This window comes from Neofelis nebulosa, chromosome 18, assembly GCF_028018385.1.
Source record: "Neofelis nebulosa isolate mNeoNeb1 chromosome 18, mNeoNeb1.pri, whole genome shotgun sequence".
NCBI lineage: Eukaryota > Metazoa > Chordata > Mammalia > Carnivora > Felidae > Neofelis > Neofelis nebulosa.
The window spans coordinates 25,811,043-25,838,902 of record NC_080799.1 but is presented as its reverse complement, the minus strand read 5'-3'; the positions used below and the strand labels follow the sequence as shown (position 1 = coordinate 25,838,902).

The following is a 27,860-nucleotide window of genomic DNA, read 5'->3' as shown; positions in this document are numbered from 1 at the left end:
GTTTTAAACTAGTATTCAAGAAAATACCTTAAAAATACTTTTTAAGGCCACCAAAAGTGTCCTTTAAGTATTGTCACACTTCACAGAACAGATGGATTTATGAGACTTTCAGGATATATTGATATGTTAATAATACTTGTAAGTAAGAGGAAAGACTATAAATGAAAGTAAAGAATACAAAGACAATTTTAATCATATGCTAGGCAAGTTTTGTCTTTTACTGGAGTATTAAATGATTTCATCATTTGGAACTTGACTTTGTCCATCTTCTCCACCTAGTAATTGAATACAACTTTGTTAGATTGGAGTAAGAGTTGATGGAATTCTTGTCAAAAATCTAAGGGTTTTGTGGCATTGTTGTATTTTTTCCTAAGCCAGGACATTATATGATGTATTATTTTTACAAACCCTGAAACCAGGGAAGTGTTCTGCCTAGCAGCTTATTTTCTTTTATATATTTATGTGAACTGTCCTTACTGGAGAAAGCTTTGATGTTACATTGGTTAAGAGAGGGAGCTTCTGGGGCGAGAGCTTGTGCATTTTGTTCAATCCTCAGATTAGGGGTGGAAAAGATATCATTGATAGTAGTGCGGAGGGTAGTCACTTAATGAGTTTTAATGGGAAATAACATCCAGTGTCACAGGCAGTTGAGTAAGAATGGGTTGGGTTTTAGCACCATCCAGTGAATTAAGAGAGTACAGAATTAATGTTTATAGCCTCATAGTTAGGAGATTGCCCAGGAGAGGATGCTGAACTGGATCACTTTAATTTGTTTGAATTAATGTTTAAATTACCCAGTGTATCACATTTCTGTAAAACACTCCTTAGAGTTTTGGAAATCTGGCCATGTTTAGGACCCTTAAATCTGATGAGACCAAAATGCTTGGATCAGAATTTCATAATATAGATTTAAGAGTCTTGCTCCTTTATCTCTAGACTATATTTCAAAACAAATCCTAAATGATCCTTCCTATATATTTTTTATAGCTTTCCCGTTGTTTTTCTGTGTTTCAGTTTCCCCCCTCCAAAACAAAACAAAACAAAACAAACCTTCATTCTGAACTAAGTGTGAAAGATTTGAAAGCTGAGAATGAAGTATTTTTAAAAGACTCTTAATATCTTTATCCATTTCTCAGATTCATCTTGTTTTTCATTCCGAAATCCATGGTCTTTATATTTTTGGGTCAGAAATTACTTTGGCACCTGGAAAAGGTCTTTTGAACCTAACAGGATACTTAGCAAGGTATTTTAAGGGTAGGAAGTCACCAGTGTAATTCAGGTACTTAAAAGGTCAAATCTGGTGTAGGGGCACCTGACTTTTAGTCTGACATAGTATTGTGCCAATCAGATTAATAAGTTGTGGAAAGCTACAGTGAATGCTTTTGTTATGTGTTTAGAAACTTGTTGTCAAGTGTTTTTTGTTTCTAGAATTTACTTTTTGAACATCCCCCATCTTCCAGTTTTTCTTACTCAGAGCTTGCTGGAAATTTGGGACTATCATGAACTATCAAAGCAATGATGATAGTCCTCTCATGGTATGCCTGAATCTGGGAAATTGCATCACATACAGTTTGCTACTTGAAATATACTGAAAAGAACCCTTTCTTGAACAATTTAGTTTGTAACCGGAAATAACTAATAGTGTTATGATTAAAATTAATTATATGTGTGTACACACACACAAACACACACCCATAAATATATATAAGCTTAAAATGCTTGTATGTGTGATAAATTGAAATAACTGGAAGAACAGAGGTAGTCGGCCACTGCAAGTAAACTCTGTGATCTTAAGAATGAACCCTGATGCCTGAATGTGTGATTTAGGGAGATGGGTACATTCTTGCATCTGTCTCCCTGTGGTGGGTTATTTTTCTTTTTGGTAATTTTACAAATCCCTTCCTCAGGAAATCTTTTTACCCATAGTTAAATTAATTGGTCCAGTTTCTCTTTTAATTTCATTCTTCCAGAAGTATTGCAAGTAATAGAGAATTAAAAGAGTAGAAAATAGGATCCATTCATCCTCCCTGTTTTCTTCTCAGAAAGTGACATCACTGTTCTTCCAGTTGCTTAAGCCGGGAACTCAGTTACTTATGCCTTATTGCTCTTTTTCCTTCATCTTCTCCCCTCCCCCCCAATTAAATCCATTGATTGCCTTATCAGTTCTACCTCAGAACATTCTGATTTCCATGTCTTCACCTGTCACAACCCAGCACAGACCATCATCTCTTACCGGGACTTCGCAGCAGCCTCCTCATTAGTCACCCTGTTTCTACTCTTGTTCCCTTATGGGTTCATTTTCCACATAGATACCAGAGTTATCTTTTTTGTTTGTTTGTTATTAGTGTAAATCATTGTCATTTTTGTTTAAAATCCTTCAATGACTTCCTGTTGTACTTAGAAACAAAATATAAATGAATATGTGTGACCTGTACTTTCTAACTGTAGTTCAAGTCATTCTTTTCCTTTCATTATCTTCCAGCTATGCTGGCCTTTTAATTTTTTTTTTTTCACCTGCTTTTCTTTCTGTCTTTAAACACTCTGTCCATCTTTTTTGCACATCTGTCTGGCTTCTCAGTCTTTAAGTCTCAAGCATCAGTTCCTAGAGAGGCCTTGAATCAACATTTTATGCAAAGTTGCATCCCACTACTAATTCTTTTTATAAAACCCTTTTCCTCTATTCAAAACATGGCATAATTTCTTTTGTAATACTCATGTTGAGGGGCTAGGAGAGACAGAATGTCTTCATTTAAATTACATATTTTTTCTCATAGATCAGATGTTTAGCGTTATTGGTTAAAGTGGAGAATGACTTAGTCTTACTGAGATTTGGGGTTCCATAGAAGTAGAGGCACCAGAGCCAAGAACCTGCTGGCAGTATTTGGTGTCCTTTGAAGAGAACCTCCTTATGGATGTGGATATTTGTTCTGACATTATCAGTATTCTAGAGGCAAGGAGCATGCTCTCTCAAATTTAAATTCCTTTTCTGTAAAATTTGTCTTTGGTTGAAGTTTTCTAATTCTTGAGGACTGACTTACCCAAATCGCCAAATAGAAATTCAACTCTTTATCTTTTTTACAGAATATACTGATGATAATGCTCTAATTCCTAAGAACTCATCTGTAATTGTTAGAAGAATTCCTATTGGAGGTGTTAAATCTACAAGCAAGACATATGTTATGTGAGTGTTTATCAAATCTCATGTATTTAAGTCCTCAAAATACTTTTTTATTTTGTGAGGAAGAACAAGTATTTTAGAACTGAACTCATTACTTTACCCTAATAAGTATATCTTCTTAATCCTTAAAACGGTGAGGATGGGTTTGTTATTTCCTATCTCTTCCCCCAGTTAACCTGTAGTCAGTGGTAAGAGCTATCAAGAAGAATTTTTTTGCTTTGTAATATTTACAGAGACAAAATGATGCTCAAATCGGCGAATAAGTATTTGCATACAGACCCTTTTGTTTTTTATTGGCACACTTTTATTTCTGACTGTTCTTTCACTACACAAATATATATACATATGTATACATATATGTATATATAAGTGTGTTGAGAGATTTGTCCTAAATATTTTGACAGCATCAGTAATACATTTGCTTCTCAACAAGGGGCTTTTGTTGGGAGGCTGTTGAGTATAGGATTTATTAGCACAGACTGGAATCAGGCTTAGGTTTGACTCCAGTTGCTGCTTCACACCAGTTGTGTGACTTTGGGTAAGTTCCCTAAAGCCTCAAAATAGATTCCTCAAAATAATATAGGGATATGAGTACTTCCCTCCAGAGGAAAGCTGTAAGAATTGAACAGTGCCTGGCGTGTGGTAGATGCCCATGATTGGAGTAAGAACACTGCAGTATCTTAGCACTAGGCTAGAGTTTAAGAAATTCGGGAAAGGAGCAGGATTCACACTCAGTCCCTGCTTTCTTGTAATTTTAATGGTGATAGAATTATGCTAATGTGAAAAGGGTAGTGATTTGAAATTCTGGCAAATTCTACTTTTGGCCAGTGAAAAATTCTGGAATTTCCCAGTGCTCGGAAATGGAATGTGTTCTTGGAATTGAGGTAAAACAGTTATTTCTTGGAGCTTTACCTTGTAGGGGCAAACACTCATTCTAAGACGGTCATTAGTTTGCTATAAAGTTATATACTCCATATCCCAGCATTGAGATCTTCTGTGTAATACCTTCTGTGTAGTAACAGTTTTAAAACCTGAATACTTTGTTTTTCTTGTAAATACCAAGTGAACTGTGTGCTTTTAGCTGTGTAATTTTAAGAAATTATAAGGAAGTAATTCCTAGAATTTGTTGTGAAATTACATTTTAATTTACTAAGTGCTTTTTAAAAACAGTAAACGTGTAGTTTTCAGTTGATTTTTTTTTTGGATACTAAGAAACTTAGAGAATTATTTGAAGTACATGGGAAAATAAGTTGCCTCTTACAGAATTGCTTGTTAATTCACTATGTGTGAGGTTGCCTTTGTAATATATTTGCCTTGTAAAATGGCTCTAAGTTTGTTGAGAAAAGGAAAGCTTCATTTTTATCTCAGGACTTCCAAATTACATGCAAACTTAGAAACTCCTTTCAAATGTTCCCTCACATTTCTCTGTAGTCAGGACAGCATAAACTTCATCGAAGCATTTGAGCATTGTATTTAGAAGCTCAACCCCCATCCCCTTTCCTGTGTGGACTTTTAAGAATTTCTTCTTGGGCTTTATTTGTTATGTACTTGAAAAAATCAATCTGTTCATTTCTTCATAACCATCAGACTCATTCTTTGAACTAAAATAGTGTCAGAGTATGTTGCATTTTTCTGAAACTTAGAATTCTTGTTTAACTTTGGTCATTGTTTTGAGACTTTTTAAAAAATTAAAGTAACTATCAACCTGCTTTTCTGGATTTGACATTTAGTTTTTGGAGCCCAGCAATTTCTCAGGGATCCAAAGAATAAATGTTACCAGTGGTCTTCTTTCAAGAAGATCTGATGTGTGAAAGTTTACATTTGTTACCTATTAAAAAAAACTGGGGAATGATGTACTGTGGTTGTTCAGTCTATTAAATAACTACAAAGTTTCTTAACAAGATCTTCATGCTACCTTTGAGAAAACATTTATTGTTTTCACGTATTCTAGAATTCCTTGGTATGGAATTTTTTTTTCCCTGCAGATCTGTCTTAAAGTGTTTAAAGGTGGTAAAGATTAACCTAAGTAATCTATTTATTACTCTAGATACGCCTATTCTAGAATTCCTCTGTACCAAGTTGTTTTGTTTTTTGTTTTGTTTTGTTTTTGTCGCAGGTATGTCTTAAGCTGTTTAAAGGTAGTAAAGATTAATCAAAGTAGTGTATTTATTACTTAGGAAATTGGCTGTTTTTAAATGTTTGTACAAAGGAAAATTGTGTTCATAAAGACATGTAATTAGACATGTGTTAAGATGTTTTAGCACAATTCAAAAATAACAATTCATAATTAATGTTGTTTTTGTTTTTGTTTATTTTTTAGAAGTCGAACTGAACCAGTGATGGGAACTTCAAAAGCAGTATGTAAAAACACAATCTCACACTTTTTCTACACATTGCTTTTACCTTTATAATGTAGCAGTGAAGTGAATCATTTAGAACTTAATATCCAACTGATCATAGTACATATTGTAAATAAAATGTATTTTGATGACAGTTCAGTTGAATATGGATATATGTGGCATAATTTGCAGACTTATTTTGTAGAAATGGGTAATTTGTGCCCCCCAAAAAACGCTGTTTCATATTAAATATAGCATTCTCCCTGTATGACACTGTGTTGTACAGTTAATGTATGATTCTTTTTAGATCATGTAGGTTTTACACTAATGAACATGATAACATGTTCTACATCTGTCTGTCTATAGTTAGTATTTTGTATGTATGTACAGGCTGTTGTGTGCTTTTTGTTTCTTGCAATAAAAAAAATGTTTGGAGTGTATATTTTGCCATTTTTCACGTTGTATCACTTAGTTTTTGTTAGTTTTTTTTTTTCTGCCTAATTGATGGCTTTAAAAAATGCGTTAGCAACATGCAAAACTAATATGAAAGTTTGATGCTTTCTCCAAGTTCAGACACCTATAGAAAAAAGCTTTCCAAAGACTTTTGATGCAGCTTTATTATTCAGTTTTGCTTTATTTGGCAATTTCCAGCTTTTATTCTTTGTTTATATCTGTACTATAAAAGTGAGACCTGAAATTTGGGCCCCCTGAGTACATAAACGTCTCAATGATGATTTATACAATTCAGTACATTGTTTTCAAATTTTAATACAAGGTCTTCCAGTTCTAGCCTGTTCAGTTCTCCAAAATAAAATATTTCCCTCTTATAAGATATTAAAAAGCTGCATTAATTATAAGCTAATTGAAAGCTGTAGCTTATCAAAGATAACTCCCCTTAAGTGGAATAACATCTTAATTTTTATTATCATAGCTAAAGTACAACACCATGTTGACTTGAAGGTCTTAAGTAAAAGGTAGTGGAAATACCTAAGTTGTGAGGTGAAATGTGTTTCAGAAAGTAGGTCTGTAGTAACGGAGTTCTGTAAACTTGATGGTTCTCTAAACATTTTACTGCTCAGGCTTGATTTGTACACAATACGAGATGTCTGAAATCTTCATTTTAGAATTCAAGGATACTGCTTGCTGTTTCACTTTATCCTTTTTAAATACTACTGATCTTTAATTGTGTATCAGGCATTTCACTAACCTTGGATCATTGCATCTTAAACATGATAATATAGAATATCTGAACTTTGGACTTGTTCTCTAAAATATATGGCCTTTAGTTCTCATGGAACTAAATACAGTGATTCGAAGATCAAAATTTAGAGATTTGGGTTTTTTTCCCCACCCTCTGGGGTATATGGGCTTTTTTTTGTTTTGGGGTTTTTTTGTTGTTGTTGTTTTGTTTTATTTTTTTGTTTTTTGGGTTTGTTTTTGTTTTTTGGTGGTTTTTGTTTTTTTTTTTGTTTTTTTGTTTTTTTTGGTTTTTAAAGCATAATGCTGTAAAAAAAAAAAAAAAAAAAAAAAAAAACAAACTGTCCAAGTTTCTGTTTTGCTGGTGATTGGTTTAAAACTGATTTTATGTATCCAAATGCTAGCACAAATCAGAGTGACTATCCTGGTGACTGTAGTGGTTAATGTAACACGTTTTGTATAAAGTATTTTTATATAGTATTTAAACTAATTCAGATGAAGTTTTATTTCTTGAAAACAGTTATTTCCTTTTTGTTTATTAGCATGTGTATAAACACAAATCACATGTTCATAAATAAAGTTAACATTCTTTTAGCCTTGTGTGTTCCCTGGCATGTCTGTATTACACTTATAAGAAGCAGTTTATTTTATGCTTATTTAGGTTTCTCTTTTCTTTTCTTTTCTTTTCTTTTTTTTTTTTTTTTTTAATACTTTAAAAGTGGCTTTAATTTTTAGGTAGAATTGTCTGAAATGGAGACATTAGATAACTTAATATCCCCACCACTTATTTGCTTGGGGTACATATGCTGGTGTTTAGGATGAGAGAATATATTCATTAAGCATAATTAATGCCCATCTTATGAATCATGTATTCTTGTACACATTCACAAAAGCCAAGTAAGATAGAGCCACTAAACCAGATTTCTAAATGCTGATTAATAAAAGTAAATGTGTGTACATTTTTGGTAACTTAAGCCAACTGTAATCAAGGATGGCTGTTTCTGTCTGTATTCCTTAGCTTATTTTATTTAGCCATCCTTCATGTTGGTATTCCAAAGCTGGATGTTCTTCCTGTTTACTAAATATCAGAATTGTATTTTGTAGGATCCTTTAATTTCAAGCAAGTGTAAGTGGCATAAAATATTTCATATTCTTTCTCCCAGAAGCAAGACCACAAATTAGATGTGGGGAAGTGGGTTAATTTTAATGATGTCCACAGTATGCATTGATCAGTTTTTATGAAGACGACTTTTTTTTAATGTGGTACATTTTTTAAATCATTAGTATCTGAGAGTTAATACATTTATTGCTGCCTAGTACATGTAAATTCCTAGTCATTTTTAAACCATTCCTTGTTAGCAATTTTCACTGATTTCTAGTACCTTGCTTTTTGTAGAAAACTATTGGACACCTTTCACAATTTATGGTAAATTTGACTTTCTCATGGACTTGAAGGTATTTAAGGTGCTAGAATGATTGGTGGGGAAAAAAGTGATATAGATGTTGTTGAGTATCTGAAACCACTTTATCCAGTACTAATGACAAATCGACAGAAAACTAAAAGGACCAGATGGCCCGACATAAGAACAAAAAAACAGATATATCATAGTGGGAAGAACAAAAAATGTTAGTATTTTAGTTCTAGCTGTAAGAAAGTTAATATAACTGCTTTCTCTTAAGGAAATGATGAGTGTTCATATTCTAGATAGTAATGGGCTATTTTGAAGGGTTATTAGTTTCATTGGTTAGAAACAGTATAGATGATGCTTGACAGCATTTGGTTCTTGTTATTTAAATTCACATAGTTCCTAACTAATGCAAAAAGTAACCCTTTTCAAAATAGATTGAGATGATCAGAATTTATTCTGGATAAAAATAGGATGTTTATGTTTTTGTTTTTGTTTTTAAGCTTCCTTTGAGATTAGTTCTGTAATGAAAACACTTAACAGCCAGATGAGAATAAGAACACATTGGTGAATTATATGATTGCATATTAGGAATATGGAATAGTGCATTACAAATTCTGGGGCAGCCCCTCAGTGGGGAGCTGAGAACCTTTTGTTGAAGTAAGCGTCCCAGTAATACTATCCATTAAACTGACTTTTAAAACCCTAAGATATTTAGAAGATATATTTTAAATTTAGCAAACATGATTTTTATTGACTGAACTCCTGCTGTGGTAGGCATTGTGCTAAGAGCTTCATATTGAAACTGGTAACATTCCTATTTGGGGCTGTAAGTCATGCTGCTTTTATTTTAATACCCTTAGTTCTCTGGAATATTTGAAAAATACCTGATGAAGACTCCCTTCATTGTTGTTATTTTTCTTTGATCCAGACATCTTGTTACATTCTCTCCATTTTAAACAAGAGTTCTGACCAATAATGCATGAGAAGCTTACAACATGTTGAATAAGCAACCCAATTACTATATAGGAAACAAATAATGTTTTCTTTTTGGTACACTTAACAGGGAAATCATATCTTTAGAGTTAGATGGGAAAGGGGTGTGTGTGTGTGTGTGTATACAGATACACACTTTTTAAAAACTGATATTAAAATCATTTCAGGGGGTCAAATAGTGAAAAATCTTAAAATACCACATTTGAAAATACATTTTAAAAATCTTTCTTATTCAGTATATAATACTTTCTCCATTTGATTAAATTAACTTTCTTCACGCGTTATTAAAGTCCCTCCTCCTAATAGCCCTATTTGCCTTTGCTCCACACTACCACTGGTTTTCCTTTTTTTGGTTTAACATCTTTGCTCTGATAAAATTGTGGTTTCTTTGGCAAGAAGCCATTCTTGCTCTTTGTATGGGAGAATAAACAAACTTATTCAGACTGAACAGTACATGCTTAAAAAAAGAGAAAAAAGTAGCAATTATGTGGGAGCTGTTTTATTAAAGCAATTATCTGAGCCTTTAAAGAGCTGCTTGTTTTTACCATGTTCTATAATGGCACTCCAGGAAAGTTAGATTTCTTATTCTCTCTAGTGTATATTCTCTTGAGCATTATCAGATTTAGAAACCATTAATAGACACGGACTCTTCTTTAATATTCAGTCACTGCTCTGAACATATTTTCTGTGATATATTTTTCTTTGCCCTGTTTTTTGTTGTTTTTTTTTTTAATATTGTAATTGAGTCCCCCTCAACTTAAACCTTTATTATATGTGTGAAATATGTAGAGAAGGGTAAAGTGGGGTGAGCTACAATTTCAGCTTTAAAACAGGGAATAACATTCTTTAGAAAACTTCTAAGAAAATGCCCAATATTTGAACATTAATTGGCAATAGGGACTAAATGATCACTTTCAGATGTTTTCAGTGTGGAACTTGAATGTGTGTTTAATTTTTTGTGAACAGATTGATGACTCTTCTGCATCTATTTCTCTGGCCCAGCTTACAAAGGTATATATATATATATATATCTATTCTTGCAAATATAAATCTTTTTCTAACATCGTATTTTTTTAAATGTGGAACAATTGTTTAAAGAGGGGCTGGGGAGGATATGTCTCTTACAAAAATATTGTACACATTGTTACTATCCTGTAAAGAGTAGTTGCCGCTTTGAGAAGATAGGGGGAGTGTTTTGTCAGCCTCACCATAATGTTGGAGTATTGGTCATCTTCAAGACAGAAGAAACACATGAAGCTACACTTATTTGGTGGGTTTTTTTCCCCCCTTACACATTTTGTTTAATTATACATTGGAAACTAACAAAGTTCTGGAGGAATTCCCTGGTTTTGGCTGTAAATTATGTGGACTTTCTTTATGCAGCCAAAATAGAAGCTTTCCTTTACATGGACAATTGCACGGCTATTTCTTGAATATTTGAATTGATCCCATGAAGGTCAACATTTTAAATGTGTTACGATTGTTTCTTTATGCTCTAGACTTGTAGTCTGTCTGCATTAGAAAAAGTTTTAGACAACCTAATTTGTTTGAACACAGACTACAGTGAATTGTGTAAATGTGTAAAGCTGTTTGCAGGAATATACCAATGTGTATGTTTGGCAGAGGGGCAAATTGTTACCTCCTGAAATAATTGTATATGCCATGTTTTGCGATAAAATTGCTTGCATTTTCTGCTCAACAATGTGTACCTTTTGTTTGGGAAAGCACTAGTGATGGATTACTTTTTAAAGCAATAGATGTAGCTTGCAAATCGTGCCTTTAAAAAAAAAAAAAAAAGACATTACAGATTAGGCAGATTTTTGAGGACCAAGAAGGAAGTCTTCCAGTTTTCCAAAAATCCTTTTTTCCCTACTATCAAAGTAAAACCAGACTTAGCAACCAAGATTAATGAGTTAGATGGATTTTTCCATTAGTGCTGTCCCTATCTTATCCTTGACTTTGTTATAGGTTGTATCCTTTTCCCCTAGAATGTATCCCAAAAGAAATGTCCTAGTAACAAATACAGCTTTTTAAGCTTTTGTTCTGGGGAAACTAAACATTAAAATCGATGATTCTAAAACATGAAGTGGGCTGAAACCATCGTCTCTTAACAATTTTCTAATGCAAAAGTGGTCTAGCATAGAGTTTACATCTTAAGCAGTTTATAGTTCATGGTTTTAATTCTTATGTGCTGTAAGGACCCTATTTGAGTTTTGGTCTGTTCCTACCATTGTTTCTTTGTGGGAAGCAGTTGGGGAATTTTGGAGGTTTGGGAGATTTTTTTTTAACTACTTGTAAATTAATGTTTGGGTTCAAACAAATTAGTTGTTCAACATCTGTAATCCAGTTTTCTGTAAATGTTGCTGTTGTTCTAAGCTCTGTTAATGTTAAGCATTCTTTGTATATAAAATTACAATAAAATGTTAAAACTGGTTGCTTGTTTTGTGGATGAATGTAAAGATAAAACCCAATGAATGGCTGATGTGAGTGCTAGATGCTTGAAGCTTCAAGTTATCAGGACTCACTCCCTTAGACCCTGGTTATATCTAGACTATTCTATATAATACCTTAAAGATCAAGTTCATAAAACTTCGGAGAATCGGATTTAAAATGATGAGTGCTCCGTTGCATGTGCTTTGCACTTAATTTGAAACTGATTCTACTTCTTAAAGAGCCTTCTGACTTAATATCATCTGCATAATGTTCAATTGTTTTACCCATAACCCTACCTCCAAGTTGTAAATATAAAGTATTTATGCTACGACACTTGAATTATTTTAAAGGCTTAAAATGTCAAGTGTTTCCTTAATCTGTTTTAACTCTTAGAGGAGTCATATGTAAATCTTAATGTAAGGTACAAACAGGGTCTAAGGTTTGAGTGCCCCCAGCAAGACCTTCAGCCCTGCAGACACCCAAACGTCATGTAATGAATGACCTAAGGAACTCCTGATGCCTCTTCTAGGTTATACGTGTAAATAGCTTTCAGTTTTAGGTTTTATGCAAGATTAGATACTGCTCTTTACAGGATGAGTGGTGTTGTCTTTGGCTGTGTGGTCTTAAATGTGTTTCTAATGTGTGTGTCAAATAATTACCTGTTAAACAGACTGCCAATCTGGCTGAAGCCAATGCTTCTGAAGAAGATAAAATTAAAGCAATGATGTCGCAATCTGGCCATGAATACGACCCAATCAAGTAAGTCCATACGTACTTCATACTAATAGGTACATTGGGGTGGATTTTCCCCCCCAATCAGAAGCTTTGTTCTTTCAAGGTTTTGTGTACATGTAATTCTGTTTCCCTTTCAGTTACATGAAGAAACCTCTAGGCCCTCCACCTCCATCTTATACCTGTTTTCGTTGTGGTAAACCTGGCCATTACATTAAGAATTGCCCAACAAACGGGGTAAGTCCAAAGTAGAAACCATGGTGCACCTTGTTTTTCTTACAATGATTTCTTAGCTATCGGATTTTTCTTGGTAAATACTGCCTTCTCTATTACAATGGCAAATGAGCTCAGGCTGTGGAGCCACATTGCCAGGCTTCAGATCCTGGCTCTGCTGCTCAACGGTTGACTGAGCTTGGGCAGGCCACTTGACTTTTTCAAGCCTGTTCGGTCTTCTCTATGAAACGGACATGGTAATAACAGTATTTACCTCGCATGGCTGTTGTGAGGTTTAAATGAGATCATATATGTAGAGCACTACAAATACTATAAGCAGTTAATAAGCACTGCGTGTTAGCTAATATTAAACAAAGGGTAACTGCTTTCTTTCTTCCTCCTTTCTCCTTTCCCCTCCAAATAGGATAAAAACTTTGAATCTGGTCCGAGGATTAAAAAGAGCACTGGTATTCCCAGAAGTTTTATGATGGAAGTGAAAGATCCTAACATGAAAGGTGCAATGCTTACCAACACTGGAAAGTATGCGATACCGACTATAGACGCGTAAGTATTCTAGTTACGTATGACCTGTGAGGCCACAGCCCGTCCGGGCGCTGGTGTTTTATGTAGGCTTGGGGTCGCCACTTGGCTACTTGGATTTCTTGTGAGCATTGTATAGCAAGACTGTTGGTCTCCACATGTTGCATTTCTGTGTGAAGAATGAGAGGCTGCAGTCTGCTCCATTAAATGCAAATTTAGAATGGATTTTGGGGGTTTTTGTTACCACTGAGTGCCACTTCCCTTGTGGGCTTCTAATTTTTTCTTTTTCTGTCATACCCTGCTTTCTTCTTCATTCACATACATACTCCCACATGATCTTCTATGCTATCTACATGTGTTAAGTGAAAAAGACCGATGTCTTAATCATTCTGAGAAACAGAAGGCTTAAGCACAAAAGTTGTATAAGATGTCAGGGCAAATTTAAGTGCCAAGAATAAATAAAGAACTGAGTCCTCTTGAATAAGTTTGGATGTACCGTGTGAGTCTTAAACTTCTAAAATAACGATTTATTTTACAAACCCATTAGTTCAGATGAGCTACAGCTCTATACCCTACAGCTTAATGCTTATTTGGAATGTATTTTCAGATCTTATTTTAGGAGCCAATTCTTAATGAAGTGGATAGACCTGAAAACCTACTAGTGGTATAATTCAACTGACAACTTCTCATTTTATCTGCTTTTATTAATCCCGCTAATTACCTTTGTGGTTGCCCTCACCAGTTATGAACTCACATGATACAGAGCACAGTATTAACTGTCCCTTTGGACTGGGTTCTCCAACAAGTCCTCCAGTGGGTTACGAAGTGAGGGCGTCCTCAGGACATACCTTGAGAAACATCCATTTAGAGAATTAACAGTGCCCTTGTTCATCGTGACATGAAGAGAATGAGTAAAAGAACAGTTGTCCTCAGCCTCATGCTGTAGCGTTGAAACGCAGCATAGTGCGCAGATGAGGGTGATGAAAACGGCAGTGCCGTGGAATGATCTTGAAAAGATTTTATGGTTTTAAGTATACACTTTAGTAAATAGATTGTTTTCATTCACAGATAAGGATTAGTGTTTTCCTGAACTCCCAGCCTTGCTCACTTTCTCCGTTTCACCCCCATCAATTTTTGATCAGTCACCATCCTTTGTCTTGTGGTTCATCTTAGAGCAGTCTGTTTTTATGCTGTTTCTGATTCAGACATTTCATACGTGCTTCCAAACAACTTAGGTTGAAATGGATGGTTTTTACGGACACAATTTAAGAGCAGACCGCTTCATCTTAATATAATATATACAAGTAAAAGTACTTAAATGGAAGTTTGTGTCGGAAAAATTAACATCACCCTTGTGAACCCTAACTAATAATTAACTTCATTGTTTTTGAATGCTGAAATGCAAAAGCCCATTTGTGCCAGACACACAGCAAATACTGGGGAAATGGGAGCCCAAATATTTTAAATGAAACTTTCACCCTCTCCACTAACACCACTGATAAGCAACTCAGACTCTTCTTGTTTCTTTTTCTATCCTCTGTTCTTCTTTTTTTTTTTTTTTTTTTTGTTTTGTTTTGTTTCTTTCTTTTCTCTCTTTTGGGCAGTGGGAGACTCCTCTTTCACAAATTGGGAACAATGGGGCATAAGCAAATTGATACTTATTTCTGGAGTCGTGGTGATGTCTATGGAGCAGCTGCAACACAAATAACACACCTCAGGTACCCTCCTCTGTACAGCTGAGATGCTTTCATTTTCAGCAGTGAGATCGACACACTCTGTTCCTAAATGAGATAGAATTTACCTAGGAATTCCTATGTTATACAAATCTGCCTGATTAGAGAAGATGTGGGTGTTGGAAGCAGTGGTGACAAGTCTGAGAATAGTGTACTTTGGTTTTTTATTTTATTAAAAAAATTTTTTTTAATGTTTATTTTTGAGAAAGCGAGCGAGCAGGGGAGGGGCAGAGAGAGAGGGAGACACAAAATCTGAAGCAGGCTCCAGGCTCTGAGCTGTCAGCACAGAGCCCGACATGGGGCTCGAACTCACAAGCTGTGAGATCATGACCTGAGCCAAAGTCAGACGCTCAATTGACTGATTCATGCAAGCACCCCTAGTGTTTTATTTTCAATATGTTTAATATGCAACATTTCTGCAAAATGTATTTCTACCAGAAAATGGACCCAAAATGACTGAAGTGTTACTTTATATTCTTTTAACACATATTCCAATCATTGAAGTCATTAGTATTTCTTAGTTGGCTATAAATAGATTAATCTCTCTTTTAAAATACTAATTAGAAGTAGACCACTGGTTTTGAAGTCTGATGATTCTAGCTACTAGCTACTGGTGTGGTTGGTTGCATAATATTTCCCTTGAACTGTCCCCCTCGATTGTATGATGTCAGCACCAGTTTCCATTTCCTATATTATAGCATGCTCTCTGATACCTTCACAGGTTTTGGGGACTGTTGGTCTAGGAAGGGAATTCCCTCCATACCCCCCACCCCCTCAAGAAACATGGTAGGATAGAGAAAATTGTGGTTAGGGCGTTGTCATGTCCAAGTTCAAATCCTGTCTCTGCCACTTAAGCATAAACTTGTGGCATTGAATGTGTCCCTTTATCCTCTGGCCCTGAGTTCTAGAGTTGTGGATTCTTAAGATCCTTTTAGCCACTTTTATAGCATTTGTTTCTTTTTGTTATACTTGTTTAGGATTTTGTTTTGTCTTTTTGTTGCTTAGGGGGAGGATGTTCATGACTACTCCCTTATTTTGGAAGGTATTATACTTGTGTAAACGAATTTGGCATCGTACTGAATTATAAGCTCCCATTATGGTATAGTAGAACATGTACTATCTTAGTAATACTTTGTTTTCTTAACAATGTTAAAACAGTAAAACCTTCTTTTACAGAGAAGCATATGCAATTGGGAAGAAAGAAAAACCACCTTTCTTACCAGAGGAGCCATCTTCTTCTTCAGAAGAAGATGATCCTATTCCAGATGAATTATTGTGTCTCATCTGCAAAGATATTATGACTGATGCCGTTGTCATTCCCTGCTGTGGAAACAGTTATTGCGATGAATGTAAGAAATGTTGAACCTTCAGAAATACACGTCTTAGAATATGTGTATTTATTTGGAAGGGCTCTTTAGCAACATTGTATGTTTTAATCAGTATGAAATGTTGATAATTGATCATTTAGTTCATCATTGCACCTTTAATAGCAAGAACTGTTTTTGTCACTACATTTTTTTTCTTTTTTTTTAATTTATTTAAAAAAAAATTTTTTTTTTTTAACGTTTATTTATTTTTGAGACAGAAAGAGACACAGCATGAACAGGGGAGGGGCAGAGAGAGAGGGAGACACAGAATCGGAAGCAAGCTCCAGGCTCTGAGCCATCAGCCCAGAGCCCAACGCGGGGCTCGAACTCACGGACCACAAGATCGTGACCTGAGCTGAAGTCGGACGCTTAACCGACTGAGCTACGCAGGCGCCCCTACATTTTTTTCTTTAAACAACAGCCTCTGTCCTTTTAAATATTAGAATTGACCATTTCTTATACCTTCATTAGGGTGACTGTACTAAGGTTTTATAAAATGTAGGACTTTTGTTTCCTACACGTTTTATTTTAGTTTTTAAAGTTTATTTATTTTTGGGGCGCCTGGGTGGCTCAGTCGGTTGAGCGCCCTACTTCGGCTCAGGTCATGATCTCACGGTCCGTGAGTTCAAGCCCCGCGTCGGGCTCTGTGCTGACAGCTCGGAGCCTGGAGCCTGTTTCGGATTCTGTGTCTCCCTCTCTCTGACCCTCCCCCATTCATGCTCTGTCTCTCTCTGTCTCAAAAATAAATAAACGTTAAAAAAAAATTAAAAAAAAAAAATAATAAAGTTTATTTATTTTTGAGGGGGGGACGCACAGAGAGAGGATCCAAAGTGGGCTCTGTGCTGACAGCAGAGAGGCCCATGGGGGGCTAGAACTCACGAACTATGAGATCATGACCTGAGCAGAAGTCGTACACTTAACCGACTGAGCCACAGACGTACCCCTGTTTCCTACACATTTTAAATGGTATGCAGAATTTTGAAAGCCTTTTGGGCATTAGATATTCTAGAAATATTTTTAAATGGTACCTAAATCCCTTTCCTGGATGGTGGAAAAATAGTTTATTCTAAAATTCCTAAGTGTAATTGAGAACTGCTCTCTGTAAGCATACTACCCAACATTTGCCTTGTGGTTACTTGTGATTTTTTTCTGAACTTTTATATTGGGTTGGGTTTTTCTGCCACTTATTTCTTACCAAGATGAAAATGGCATCATCTGAAAATTTCACTGCTTACTCCTGTTTTGGCCTTTTTCATTTCATAGCTTTGGAATATAAATCTTTATTTTGGGGCCTCTCCAGTGAAGACCAAAGTCAAGAAGAGGTCATTTAAGATTTGTTTCCAAGTGTCTTAGATTTAACAAACCACTTGCATTACTGAATTTTTTACTACACTGAAGCATAATCAGTGAATCTGTAATTTAGTGTTATTCCTCTGTACTGTGCTGTAGTTGTTGCTGATTTCCTTGCCTGAACAATGTTTCTGTTTTTTATAATTTCCTTTTCTCTTAAGTTATTTATGTAATCTCTATCACATGTGGGACTCAAACTCACAACCCTGAGATCAAGAGCCGCATGCTTTTCTGATGGAGCCAGCCAGGCACTCCTCCTCCTGATGCTCTTTTAAAAACCCTGTTAGCCCTGTAAATTTTTTACCTTTCTAGACTATATATTATTTCTATTTTTTTCCCCTATACTATTCCAATTTTTAGCTAAACAAAGAGAATAGTATTTAGGAAAGAGTGCTTTTTCTCTCAATTTAAATTTTTGTTTAAATTCTATTTATGACTTCTGGTTTTTGTTTTTTTGTTTTTTGGTTTTTTTTAATGTTTATTTATTTTTGAGAGAGACAGAGACAGAAAGCGAGTGGGTTGGGACAGAGAGAGAGGGAGACACAGAATCTGAAACAGGCTCCAGGCTCTTGAGCTGTCAGCACAGAGCCCGACACGGGGCTCGAACTCACGAGCCGCGAGATCGTGACCTGAGCTGAAGTCGGACGCTTAACCGACTGAGCCACCCAGGCACCCCAATGACTTATGTTTTTAAGGTAGAAGTTACAGCAGAGGAGTGCTATCAGGCGAGAGTCTGTACTTTTAAGTTTTTCAGTCTTAGAAATGATAAGTAATGTGTGCTTGGAAAGAGTAATGTAATATTTAAACTATTTCACATAGGTATAAGAACAGCACTCTTGGAATCAGATGATCATACATGTCCAACATGCCATCAGAATGATGTCTCTCCTGATGCTTTAATTGCCAATAAGTTCTTACGACAGGTAACTGACTTTGTATCCCTTTTGGAAAATTTTTAAAAATTTTTGGTGGTTTAAACTGTGCTTGAGGAAATACCACCTTACATTTTCCTGCATCTTTCTGTTTGGTATCTATAGGCTGTTAATAACTTCAAAAATGAAACCGGTTATACAAAAAGACTACGAAAACAGTTACCCCCACCACAGCCCCCAATACCACCTCCGAGACCACTCATTCAGCGGAACCTACAACCTCTGATGAGATCTCCAATATCAAGACAACAGGATCCCCTGATGATTCCAGTGACCTCTTCAACTCACCCAGCTCCTTCTATATCTTCATTAACTTCTAATCAGTCTTCCTTGGCCCCTCCTGTGCCTGGAAATTCATCTTCTACCCCGGCTCCTGTACCTGATATAACTGCCACAGTGTCCATCTCAGTCCACTCTGAGAAACCAGATGGACCTTTCCGGTAAGTCTGTGTATCTCTCTGGTTTTTCATTGTTGTTTATTGCTTTAGTAGTTGTTGTAGTGACTGGTATCATCCTTGTGAACCACTGTGCTCAGTAAGGTGGGTGACTCCATAAAGTAACCCATTGCTAAACGGGTACTTTTAAGAGATGACTCAGTCTTATTGGAGGAACAGGCAAATGAAGGAGTTTCACTTGGCAAATGATTAAGCATCCCAGGATAAAGAACTATACGAGTTGCCAACCACCCCTGTTAAGTGTTGAATTAAAACTCACTTAAATCGGGGCGCCTGGGTGGCGCAGTCGGTTGAGCATCCGACTTCAGCCAGGTCACGATCTCGCGGTCCGTGAGTTCGAGCCCCGCGTCAGGCTCTGGGCTGATGGCTCGGAGCCTGGAGCCTGTTTCTGATTCTGTGTCTCCCTCTCTCTTTGCCCCTCCCCCGTTCATGCTCTGTCTCTCTCTGTCCCGAAAATAAATAAAAAACGTTGAAAAAAAAAAAATCACTTAAATCCTACTGGTTCAGACATGAAAAGGATCTTCGGACATGTAGTCCAGTAGTTCATAAATTCTTTTTTTTTTTTTAATGTTTGTTTATTTTTGAATGACAAGAGTGTGAGCGCACATGACCACAAGTGGGGGAGGGGCAGAGAGGGAAAGAGAATCCTGAGCAAGCTCCGCTATGTCAGCGCAGAGCCCAACTGGGGGCCTGAACTCACCTTGAGATCATGACTAGAGCCAAAACCAAGAGTCGGACATTAACCAACTGAGCCACCCAGGTGCCCCAGTGGCTCATAAATTCTTGAGGAATCAGCCACTTAAAAAAAAAAATAGATGTCAGGGGTCTGTGCAGACATACTGAAGCAAAATCTTGAGGACTGGGACCTTTACATTTATATTTAAGACCTCAGTCAGAATTCATTGGCTTTTCAGTGGTGGAGCTGGAAGTAGAATTTACTCTTAATCCTGTATTCTTTTGGTCCCACAATTTGATTTTCTTCCTTTTTTAAAGAAAAAAATTTTTTTTTAACGTTTATTCATTTTTGAGAGACAGAGAGCATGAGCAAGGAAGGGGCAGAGGGAGAGAGACACAGAATCTGAAGGAGGCTCCAGGCTCTGAGCTGTCAGCACAGAGCCCGACATGGGGCTTGAACTCACGAACTGCGGGGTCACGACCTGAGCTGAAGTCGGACACTCAACCGACTGAGCCACCCAGGCGCCCCTCTTCTTTTTTTTTTAAGCTTTATTATTATTTTTACAACTGATTTATCTCCCATCTATACAGATGGGACTTCTTAAAGAGATTTCCTTTTTTTTTTTTTTCCTTATCACTTTTGTATCCAAAGAGCTCTCCACTTGACCCGAAAGTTTTCATCAACGCATCTTCATGCAGGTGGTGGGTGAACAGACTTACTAAATTATGTACTGTAATTTGCTTACTCTTACTCCTCCATTTCTGATGACTTTTTCACATATTGCAAATTCTCTTGTCTTCTAGGGATTCTGATAATAAAATATTACCAGCTGCAGCCCTTGCATCAGAACATTCAAAGGGAACCTCTTCAATTGCAATTACTGCTCTTATGGAAGAGAAGGTAAGTTTTATTGGCTTTTAAATGTGAGATTTATCTTACAGTTTTCTGATGGGTTTAATTTTTTCTTTTTTTAACTCTCCCTCTTTTTTTTTTTTTTTAAACTGTTTCTTTTTATGCATGTTTTTTTCCTAAAGGGTTACCAGGTGCCTGTACTTGGAACCCCATCTTTGCTTGGACAGTCACTACTGCATGGACAGTTGATCCCCACAACTGGTGAGTAAAATCATTTTGGGTTGAACATTTTCTCCTTTAAAAAATAATTTTAACTTTATTTAACATGCAATTTCATATTTACCTACTGTTCTTGTTTCCAAGGTCCAGTAAGAATAAATACTGCTCGTCCGGGTGGTGGTCGACCAGGTTGGGAACAGTAAGTATATGTTTAAAATAATCTCCAGATGATTGCTTTCAAACTAGATAATGGGAATTATAATCTAGTATGTTGCTGAATGTTTCTTATTGTAAACCCCCCTTTTTTTATGACATGTTAAGACTGAGCTGAAGTTGGATGCTTAACCAACTAAGCCACCCAGGCTCCGCTTTTTACTTTCATGTCTTAACAAAGTGATCTTGACAGGATCTCAGTTAATGAATAGATAAGATTAATTGAAATACTATTTTCTTTGAAAGAGTACTTGAAATACTGAATCATTCATTGTGCTAATAGATGGGGGGGTGGGGAGCACGAGAGCATGGGGGAGGGACAGAGAGGGAGACATAGGCTCCGAAGCAGGCTCCAGCCTCTGAGCTGTCAGCACAGAGCCCCATGTGGGGCTCAAACTCACAAACCGTGAAATCCTGAGCTCAGCCAAAGTCGGATGCTTAACTGACTGAGCCACCCAGGTGCCCCTCGTTTTTCCTATCCTTAAATGGATTTTCAAATTTTGATTTAACACATAGTAAGATTAAAGGCTACCAAACATAGAATTTCTCATTTTGAATAATCTGTGTTAATGAGATTTTATTGCATATCAAAATATATAGGATATTATTTTTTGCCCTGTGAAATACAAGGAATTATGATTTTTATAAGATGTTCTATGGTATTAAAAATTAGTATGTTTACTTATTGTCTATGTATGCAATCATTTGTGTCTTAGTCTATATCAACAGGCTTACGTATTTGCATAAACTGGCTTCTATTCTAAAACTATGATTTTTCTTTTAAAGATAAATCAAATATTTTATTTAAACAAATAGACTAAATGAGAGACTTAGTGGATTCTTTCAGTAGAAGGAGCAAGGGATTTGGAGACAGGTAGGCCTGAGTTGGAATTCCAGACCCTACACTTGGCAGTGCCATGACACCGAGCATGCGATTTTACTTCTCAGCCCCATTGCCTCATCTGCAGAATTGGAACAGTGCTAGTTCCCCACCGGCATGGCGCCTAGCAGATGAAAGGGCTCTTCTCTTCTGTAACAAGTTCACAGTCACTTGTAGGATGCTAAATGAAATACCATGTTGCGGAAAATATTGTACATTGAGGTTTAGTTATTGTCACAGTAAATTAATGAGGAAAATTAACTCAAGTAAGTGTAATGCTTGCTCATATCTCCTCTATCTGGAACAAGTTTCCGAATGGGGATCAGGGAGAGGAAAAATCTTCTAGAGTAGTTAAAATAGGTATCTTTTAAGGTCTACACGCTAGGAGGTTGTATATTATACTCAAGCCCATTTTATCTTTCTTTCCACACAGTTCCAATAAGCTTGGATATCTGGTTTCTCCGCCACAGCAAATTAGAAGAGGGGAGAGGAGCTGCTACAGGTATGCTTTTTAAAAATTTTGAAAAATTAATCTGATGACACTGCTGAAAAATAGAACACAAAGAAACGAAAGCATGGCAGTGGCAAGAGAGGGAGATTACTTGCTTTATGCTTATCTCACTTCAGTCCTCAGTAGTTGATCTTGAGGCCTAGAGAAGAACAGGTTACATTTAGTGTTTTAAATGATGCTTTTAGGCTGCGTCTTTAATACTCCTTCCCAATGACTACTTTCTTCCAGCACACAGCAGAATATTAGGTTACATTTACTCTTTTGAGGGTAGAAGGAAGTCACTAAGGCCCAGACAGTATTTAAGATGTCAGTTTAATTTAAGGCAAAAGTTAACTAGCTTACCTCTCAAGCGTGAGAAAGAATTGCATTTATTTCTCTTCTAGACTCAATTGTCCCAGTCTTCTCCCACCTTCTCTTTTCCAAAAGAAGAGACAAAGAGATTGTTCGGGGCTCCTGCCCTGGACAGGCAAAAACCATGTTATTCTGCAAAGTAAGCTGTAGGTCTTATTGAGGTCGTTCTCGCCACCAGGGTAAAGGGCCTCCAAATGAACTTTATAATAAGAATATTAAGGGTGTCTTCTAGTGCTCTGCTGAGAATTGCTAAGTAACTCTGTTACTAGATCACATGTTAATAGAAGATAATAGTTACCAATTCAGATTCTGAAGAGGCTTAAAATCTAAACCCTGGCTGCTGCTGTTCTTTGTACCGGTTACCTAGAATTTAAAGAACCGTTAGCTTAACAGAAATGAACCCATGTTTTAAAGAAGCCACTGTGTCTTTTAAGAGCGACAGTTCAGACACTTGGGCCAGCACTGTAATTTTCACCTAACCCTTTGAGAGAAAATAATTGAGATTTTTAGCTGTTGATTACAGATGTTAAAAGTGGACCTTACTTTCTGGAGGATGAAAGAGCATAGGGAATGTAATCTGTGGTACTGTGGTGGTATGGTGTGGGGACAGATGGCAGTCACACTGTGAGCATGATGTAACATGCAGACCTAACTGAATTGCTGTGTTGCACACCTGCAACTAATAACGTAACCGTGACTATACCTCAGTGTTTAAAAATGTAATAAATAAAAAGTACTTTAAGTACAAAACATCCCACAAAACCATGAAGCCATTTAACAACTAGGTTTCCAAAGACATTTTAACGACATAGAGACATGCTCATGATATAATGTCAGGTGAGAAATAAAATTATGTAAAACTATAAAAATAAAAAATACCTAATACTTATTCTACATTGAAGGATCTTTCTACACTTCCTACCTCAAAAGATTACAGGAGGTGGTTTTCCATTTAAAGTTTTGATCTTGGAAGGCTTTTTGGGGAGGCCTAGGTCAGAGAGGCATTAGCCTTGTTAGTTCCTTTAAATGACAGATTAGGAAGTCACCAAAGATCATTGTGGAGGGGTAATGAATCTGAACTTCACAAAAGAGAACTTCTAAATATAGCAGCACCTCATGGAGAAGGCGCTGTAAACTTGGATCATCTCAATCCCCAGGTGGCCTTAAAAATTTTATTTACATATAAATATCAGTGTTATTTGAATAGTTGATTCTATTCCATTGTTCGTAAGTTTGAAGATAATTATGGATAGAAAAGACAAGCTTACTTGTCTCGGGTGATGTTAGTTTGAAGGAATAATATCTTGGAATTTATTTCTCCAGAAGTATAAACCGCGGACGACACCACAGCGAAAGATCACAGAGAACTCAAGGCCCATCACTACCAGCAACTCCAGTTTTTGTGCCTGTCCCACCCCCTCCTTTGTATCCACCTCCTCCCCATACACTTCCTCTCCCTCCAGGTGTTCCTCCACCACAATTTTCTCCTCAGTTTCCTCCTGGCCAGCCACCACCTGCTGGATATAGTGTCCCTCCTCCAGGGTTTCCGCCAGCTCCGGCCAATTTATCGACACCTTGGGTATCATCAGGAGTGCAGACAGCTCATTCAAATACCATCCCAACAACGCAAGCCCCACCGTTGTCCAGGGAAGAATTCTATAGAGAGCAACGACGGCTGAAGGAAGAGTGAGTGTTTCAGTGTGAAATTATCATACACTTTCATTTTCTGATGTAACATTAAACAGGTTATCTTTGGAAACATTTTCTACTGTTTCCAGTTAGTACAAAAAAAATCACCTAAAAATTAAACCAAAGCCATACAAGCAACTTCCTCAGGGACTCCTAGTTATTTATAGTTTTAAAGTGGAAAACTAATGGCAATTTCATTCATTTCATTCATGATCTAATTACATTTGTCTTGTTAGTTTTCTTAAATGGTTTTTGTTAACTTTCACTCTTTAACTTTATTTTACTAGGGAAAAGAAAAAGTCCAAGCTAGATGAGTTTACAAATGATTTTGCTAAGGAATTGATGGAATACAAAAAGATTCAAAAGGAGCGTAGGCGCTCATTTTCCAGGTTAGTGTTTTGCAAGCCTTCACAACAGAATTACAAATGGGACTTTGAATATCCAGGGATTAGCTATGGATATAAATAACATTGCACTTACGGAATTTTTCTGATTCGATCCAGGCTTATAGAAATGGAGATGTAGCTTATTTCCCAATATTTGTTTATTGAAATATTGTCTCAATGTAAATTCTATTGTGTAGAACTAGCAGTTATGGGGATTAAATTGCCCTTGTCCCCTGAAGTTACTTATAGTGTGAAATAATTGGGAAAATGTTTGTGGAAGGAAAGAAATAGAGGACTAGCCAAAGAACATTTCTGAGGACGCTTTTATCTAAGGCTACAGCTTCTTGCTGGAACATTAACCTGTGTAATTATGAAGCAGTGGTAGAATACAAATTGTTTTATCGACAGAAAAACTGAATTATAAAAATTCCCTGGAAGTTTGTTTAAAAGACTTACTTTTTAAGCTTACATTTGTGGTTCCTTTCATAGTGCTAGACTGTTGGCCAACAACGTAGGACAAAGAAATTACTCCTATTTAAATAACCAGATAGGAAATAAAATTTAAATTTAATTGGAATTTTGTTTAATGTTAAGTTAATTAGCTCATATAACTCACGGTACATGAATGCGCTTCACTCTAATTGTCAAGATTTCACTTTTGTTTTGTAACAAGTGATTGCTCTGATCTTTGTGTACTTTATTCCATTCCAGTAGAGGTCACTGTGCCTCTCTAATCATCTAAGATGAAATTTGGTATAAAGAAAGATGGAACCGTGAGGAGAGCATGCTAGAATCTGAGTCTGTATTTTATTTTGCAAATATTTCTCAACTATCAACTATTGTTTTGTTTTTTGTTTTTAGGTCTAAATCTCCTTATAGTGGCTCATCATATTCAAGAAGTTCGTATACTTATTCTAAGTCAAGATCTGGTTCAACACGTTCACGTTCTTACTCTCGATCATTTAGCCGCTCACACTCTCGTTCCTATTCCCGATCACCTCCATACCCCCGAAGAGGCAGAGGCAAGAGCCGAAATTACCGTTCACGGTCTAGATCTCATGGATATCATCGATCTAGGTCAAGGTCACCCCCCTATAGACGATACCATTCACGGTCAAGATCTCCTCAAGCATTTAGGGGACAGTCTCCCAATAAACGTAATGTGCCTCAAGGGGAAACAGAACGTGAATATTTTAATAGATACAGAGAAGTTCCGCCACCTTACGACATGAAAGCTTATTACGGGAGGAGTGTTGACTTTAGAGACCCATTTGAAAAAGAGCGTTACCGAGAATGGGAAAGAAAATATAGAGAGTGGTATGAAAAGTATTATAAAGGTTATGCTGCCGGAGCACAGCCTAGACCATCAGCAAATAGAGAGAACTTTTCTCCTGAGAGATTTTTGCCTCTTAATATCAGAAATTCTCCTTTCACGAGAGGCCGCAGAGAAGATTATGCTGGTGGACAAAGTCATAGAAGTCGAAACTTAGGTGGCAACTATCCAGAAAAGCTTTCAACAAGAGATAGTCACAATCAGAAGGACAACACAAAGTCAAAAGAGAAGGAGAGCGAAAATAATCCCGGAGATGGTAAAGGAAACAAACATAAGAAACATAGGAAAAGAAGAAAGGGGGAAGAGAGTGAAGGCTTTCTAAACCCCGAGTTATTAGAAACTTCTAGGAAATCAAGAGAACCTACAAGCAGTGAAGAAAATAAAACAGACTCATTGTTTGTTCTCCCAAGTAGAGATGATGCTACACCTGTTAGAGATGAACCAATGGATGCAGAATCCATCACTTTCAAGTCGGTGTCTGAAAAAGACAAGAGGGAGAAAGATAAACCAAAAGCAAAAGGTGACAAGACCAAACGGAAAAATGATGGGTCTACTGTGTCCAAAAAAGAAAATGTTGCAAAACCTGCTAAGGGACCCCAAGAAAAACTAGACGGAGAGCGTGAAAAATCTCCTCGATCTGAACCTCCACTTAAAAAAGCCAAAGAGGAGACTCCAAAGACTGATAATGCTAAATCATCATCTTCCTCCCAAAAAGATGAAAAGACCATTGGTACCCCCAGAAAAGCTCACTCTAAATCAGCAAAAGAACACCAAGAGACAAAACCAGTCAAAGAGGAAAAAGTGAAGAAGGATTACCCCAAAGACGTGAAATCAGAAAAGCTAACTAATAAGGAAGAAAAGGCCAAGAAGCCTAGTGAGAAAAGTAAGCCACCTGATAGCAAGGGAGAAAAAAGAAAAAGAAAAACCGAAGAGAAGAGTGTAGAGAAAGATTTTGAGTCCTCTTCAACGAAAGTCTCTAAACTGGAAATGACTGAAATAGTGAAACCATCACCAAAGCGCAAAATGGAACCTGATATTGAAAAAATGGATAGGACCCCTGAGAAAGACAAAATTTCATCATCAACTGCCCCAGCCAAAAAAATCAAGCTCAACAGAGAAACTGGTAAAAAAATTGGGAGTACAGAAAATGTATCTAATACGAAAGAACCCTCTGAAAAATTGGAGTCAGCATCTAGCAAAGTTAAACAAGAAAAAGTCAAAGGAAAGGTCAGACGAAAAGTAGCTGGAGCTGAGGGATCCAGCTCAACTCTTGTGGATTATACAAGGTATCTGATTATGGGTGGTTGGGTATGGATGTTCGTTTTCGGAAAGAGTTTCCTTTAATTTTATCCATGTTTATGCTTTTAAAATGTAACCTATAAATTAAGAAGGGGTTAGGTTTGGGACACCTAGGTGGCTCAGTCATTTGAGCGTCAGCTCAATGGTTTGGTTTCAGCTCAGGTCGTGATCCCAGGGTGGTGGGATTGAGTCCCATGTTGGGAAAGAGAAGGCCTGGAGCCTGCTTAAGATTCTCTCTCTCTCTCTCTCTCTCTCTCTCTCTCTCTCTCTCTCTCTCTCTCTCCTCTCTCTCTCCCTCTCTCCCTCTCTCCCCCTCTCCCCCTCTCCCTCTCCCCCTCTCCCCTTCTGCCCCTCTCTCCCGCTCGCTCTCTCTAAAAAAGAAAAAAAAGAAGGGTTTAGGCTGGTTTACTCCTGTCTTTAAAGAAAGGCGTTGAAGTAAGTAGATTTTGTGAGCCAGCATTTATTTTTATGTAATCCTGTCTTTAAATCATTTAATCTCTATTAGAGTGGGGTAATTGGGTTTTGAGAATTAAAAGGACACTTATGTTTAAGTTATTAGCCTTTATGTATTTATCAGTGT

At 36.7% G+C, this 27,860-nt stretch overlaps 1 protein-coding gene across 3 annotated transcripts in view; it reads left to right on the top strand.

Annotated features, from left to right (window-relative positions):
• Positions 1-27,860, top strand: part of RBBP6 (RB binding protein 6, ubiquitin ligase) — a 32,974-nt gene that overhangs the window by 2,865 nt on the left and 2,249 nt on the right. Inside the window, exons 2-17 of one of the 3 annotated variants that reach the window (XM_058711810.1) lie at positions 3,082-3,181; positions 5,499-5,535; positions 10,083-10,127; positions 12,220-12,308; positions 12,422-12,518; positions 12,919-13,058; positions 15,944-16,116; positions 18,304-18,407; positions 18,522-18,856; positions 20,351-20,447; positions 20,582-20,660; positions 20,763-20,817; positions 22,145-22,213; positions 23,897-24,259; positions 24,550-24,651; positions 25,510-27,267. In XM_058711810.1, the coding sequence (XP_058567793.1) occupies positions 3,082-3,181; positions 5,499-5,535; positions 10,083-10,127; positions 12,220-12,308; positions 12,422-12,518; positions 12,919-13,058; positions 15,944-16,116; positions 18,304-18,407; positions 18,522-18,856; positions 20,351-20,447; positions 20,582-20,660; positions 20,763-20,817; positions 22,145-22,213; positions 23,897-24,259; positions 24,550-24,651; positions 25,510-27,267 (3,643 nt within the window). The remainder of the gene's footprint in view (positions 1-3,081; positions 3,182-5,498; positions 5,536-10,082; positions 10,128-12,219; positions 12,309-12,421; positions 12,519-12,918; positions 13,059-15,943; positions 16,117-18,303; positions 18,408-18,521; positions 18,857-20,350; positions 20,448-20,581; positions 20,661-20,762; positions 20,818-22,144; positions 22,214-23,896; positions 24,260-24,549; positions 24,652-25,509; positions 27,268-27,860) is intronic. The other 2 variants (XM_058711811.1, XM_058711812.1) reach the window with 2 other exon arrangements.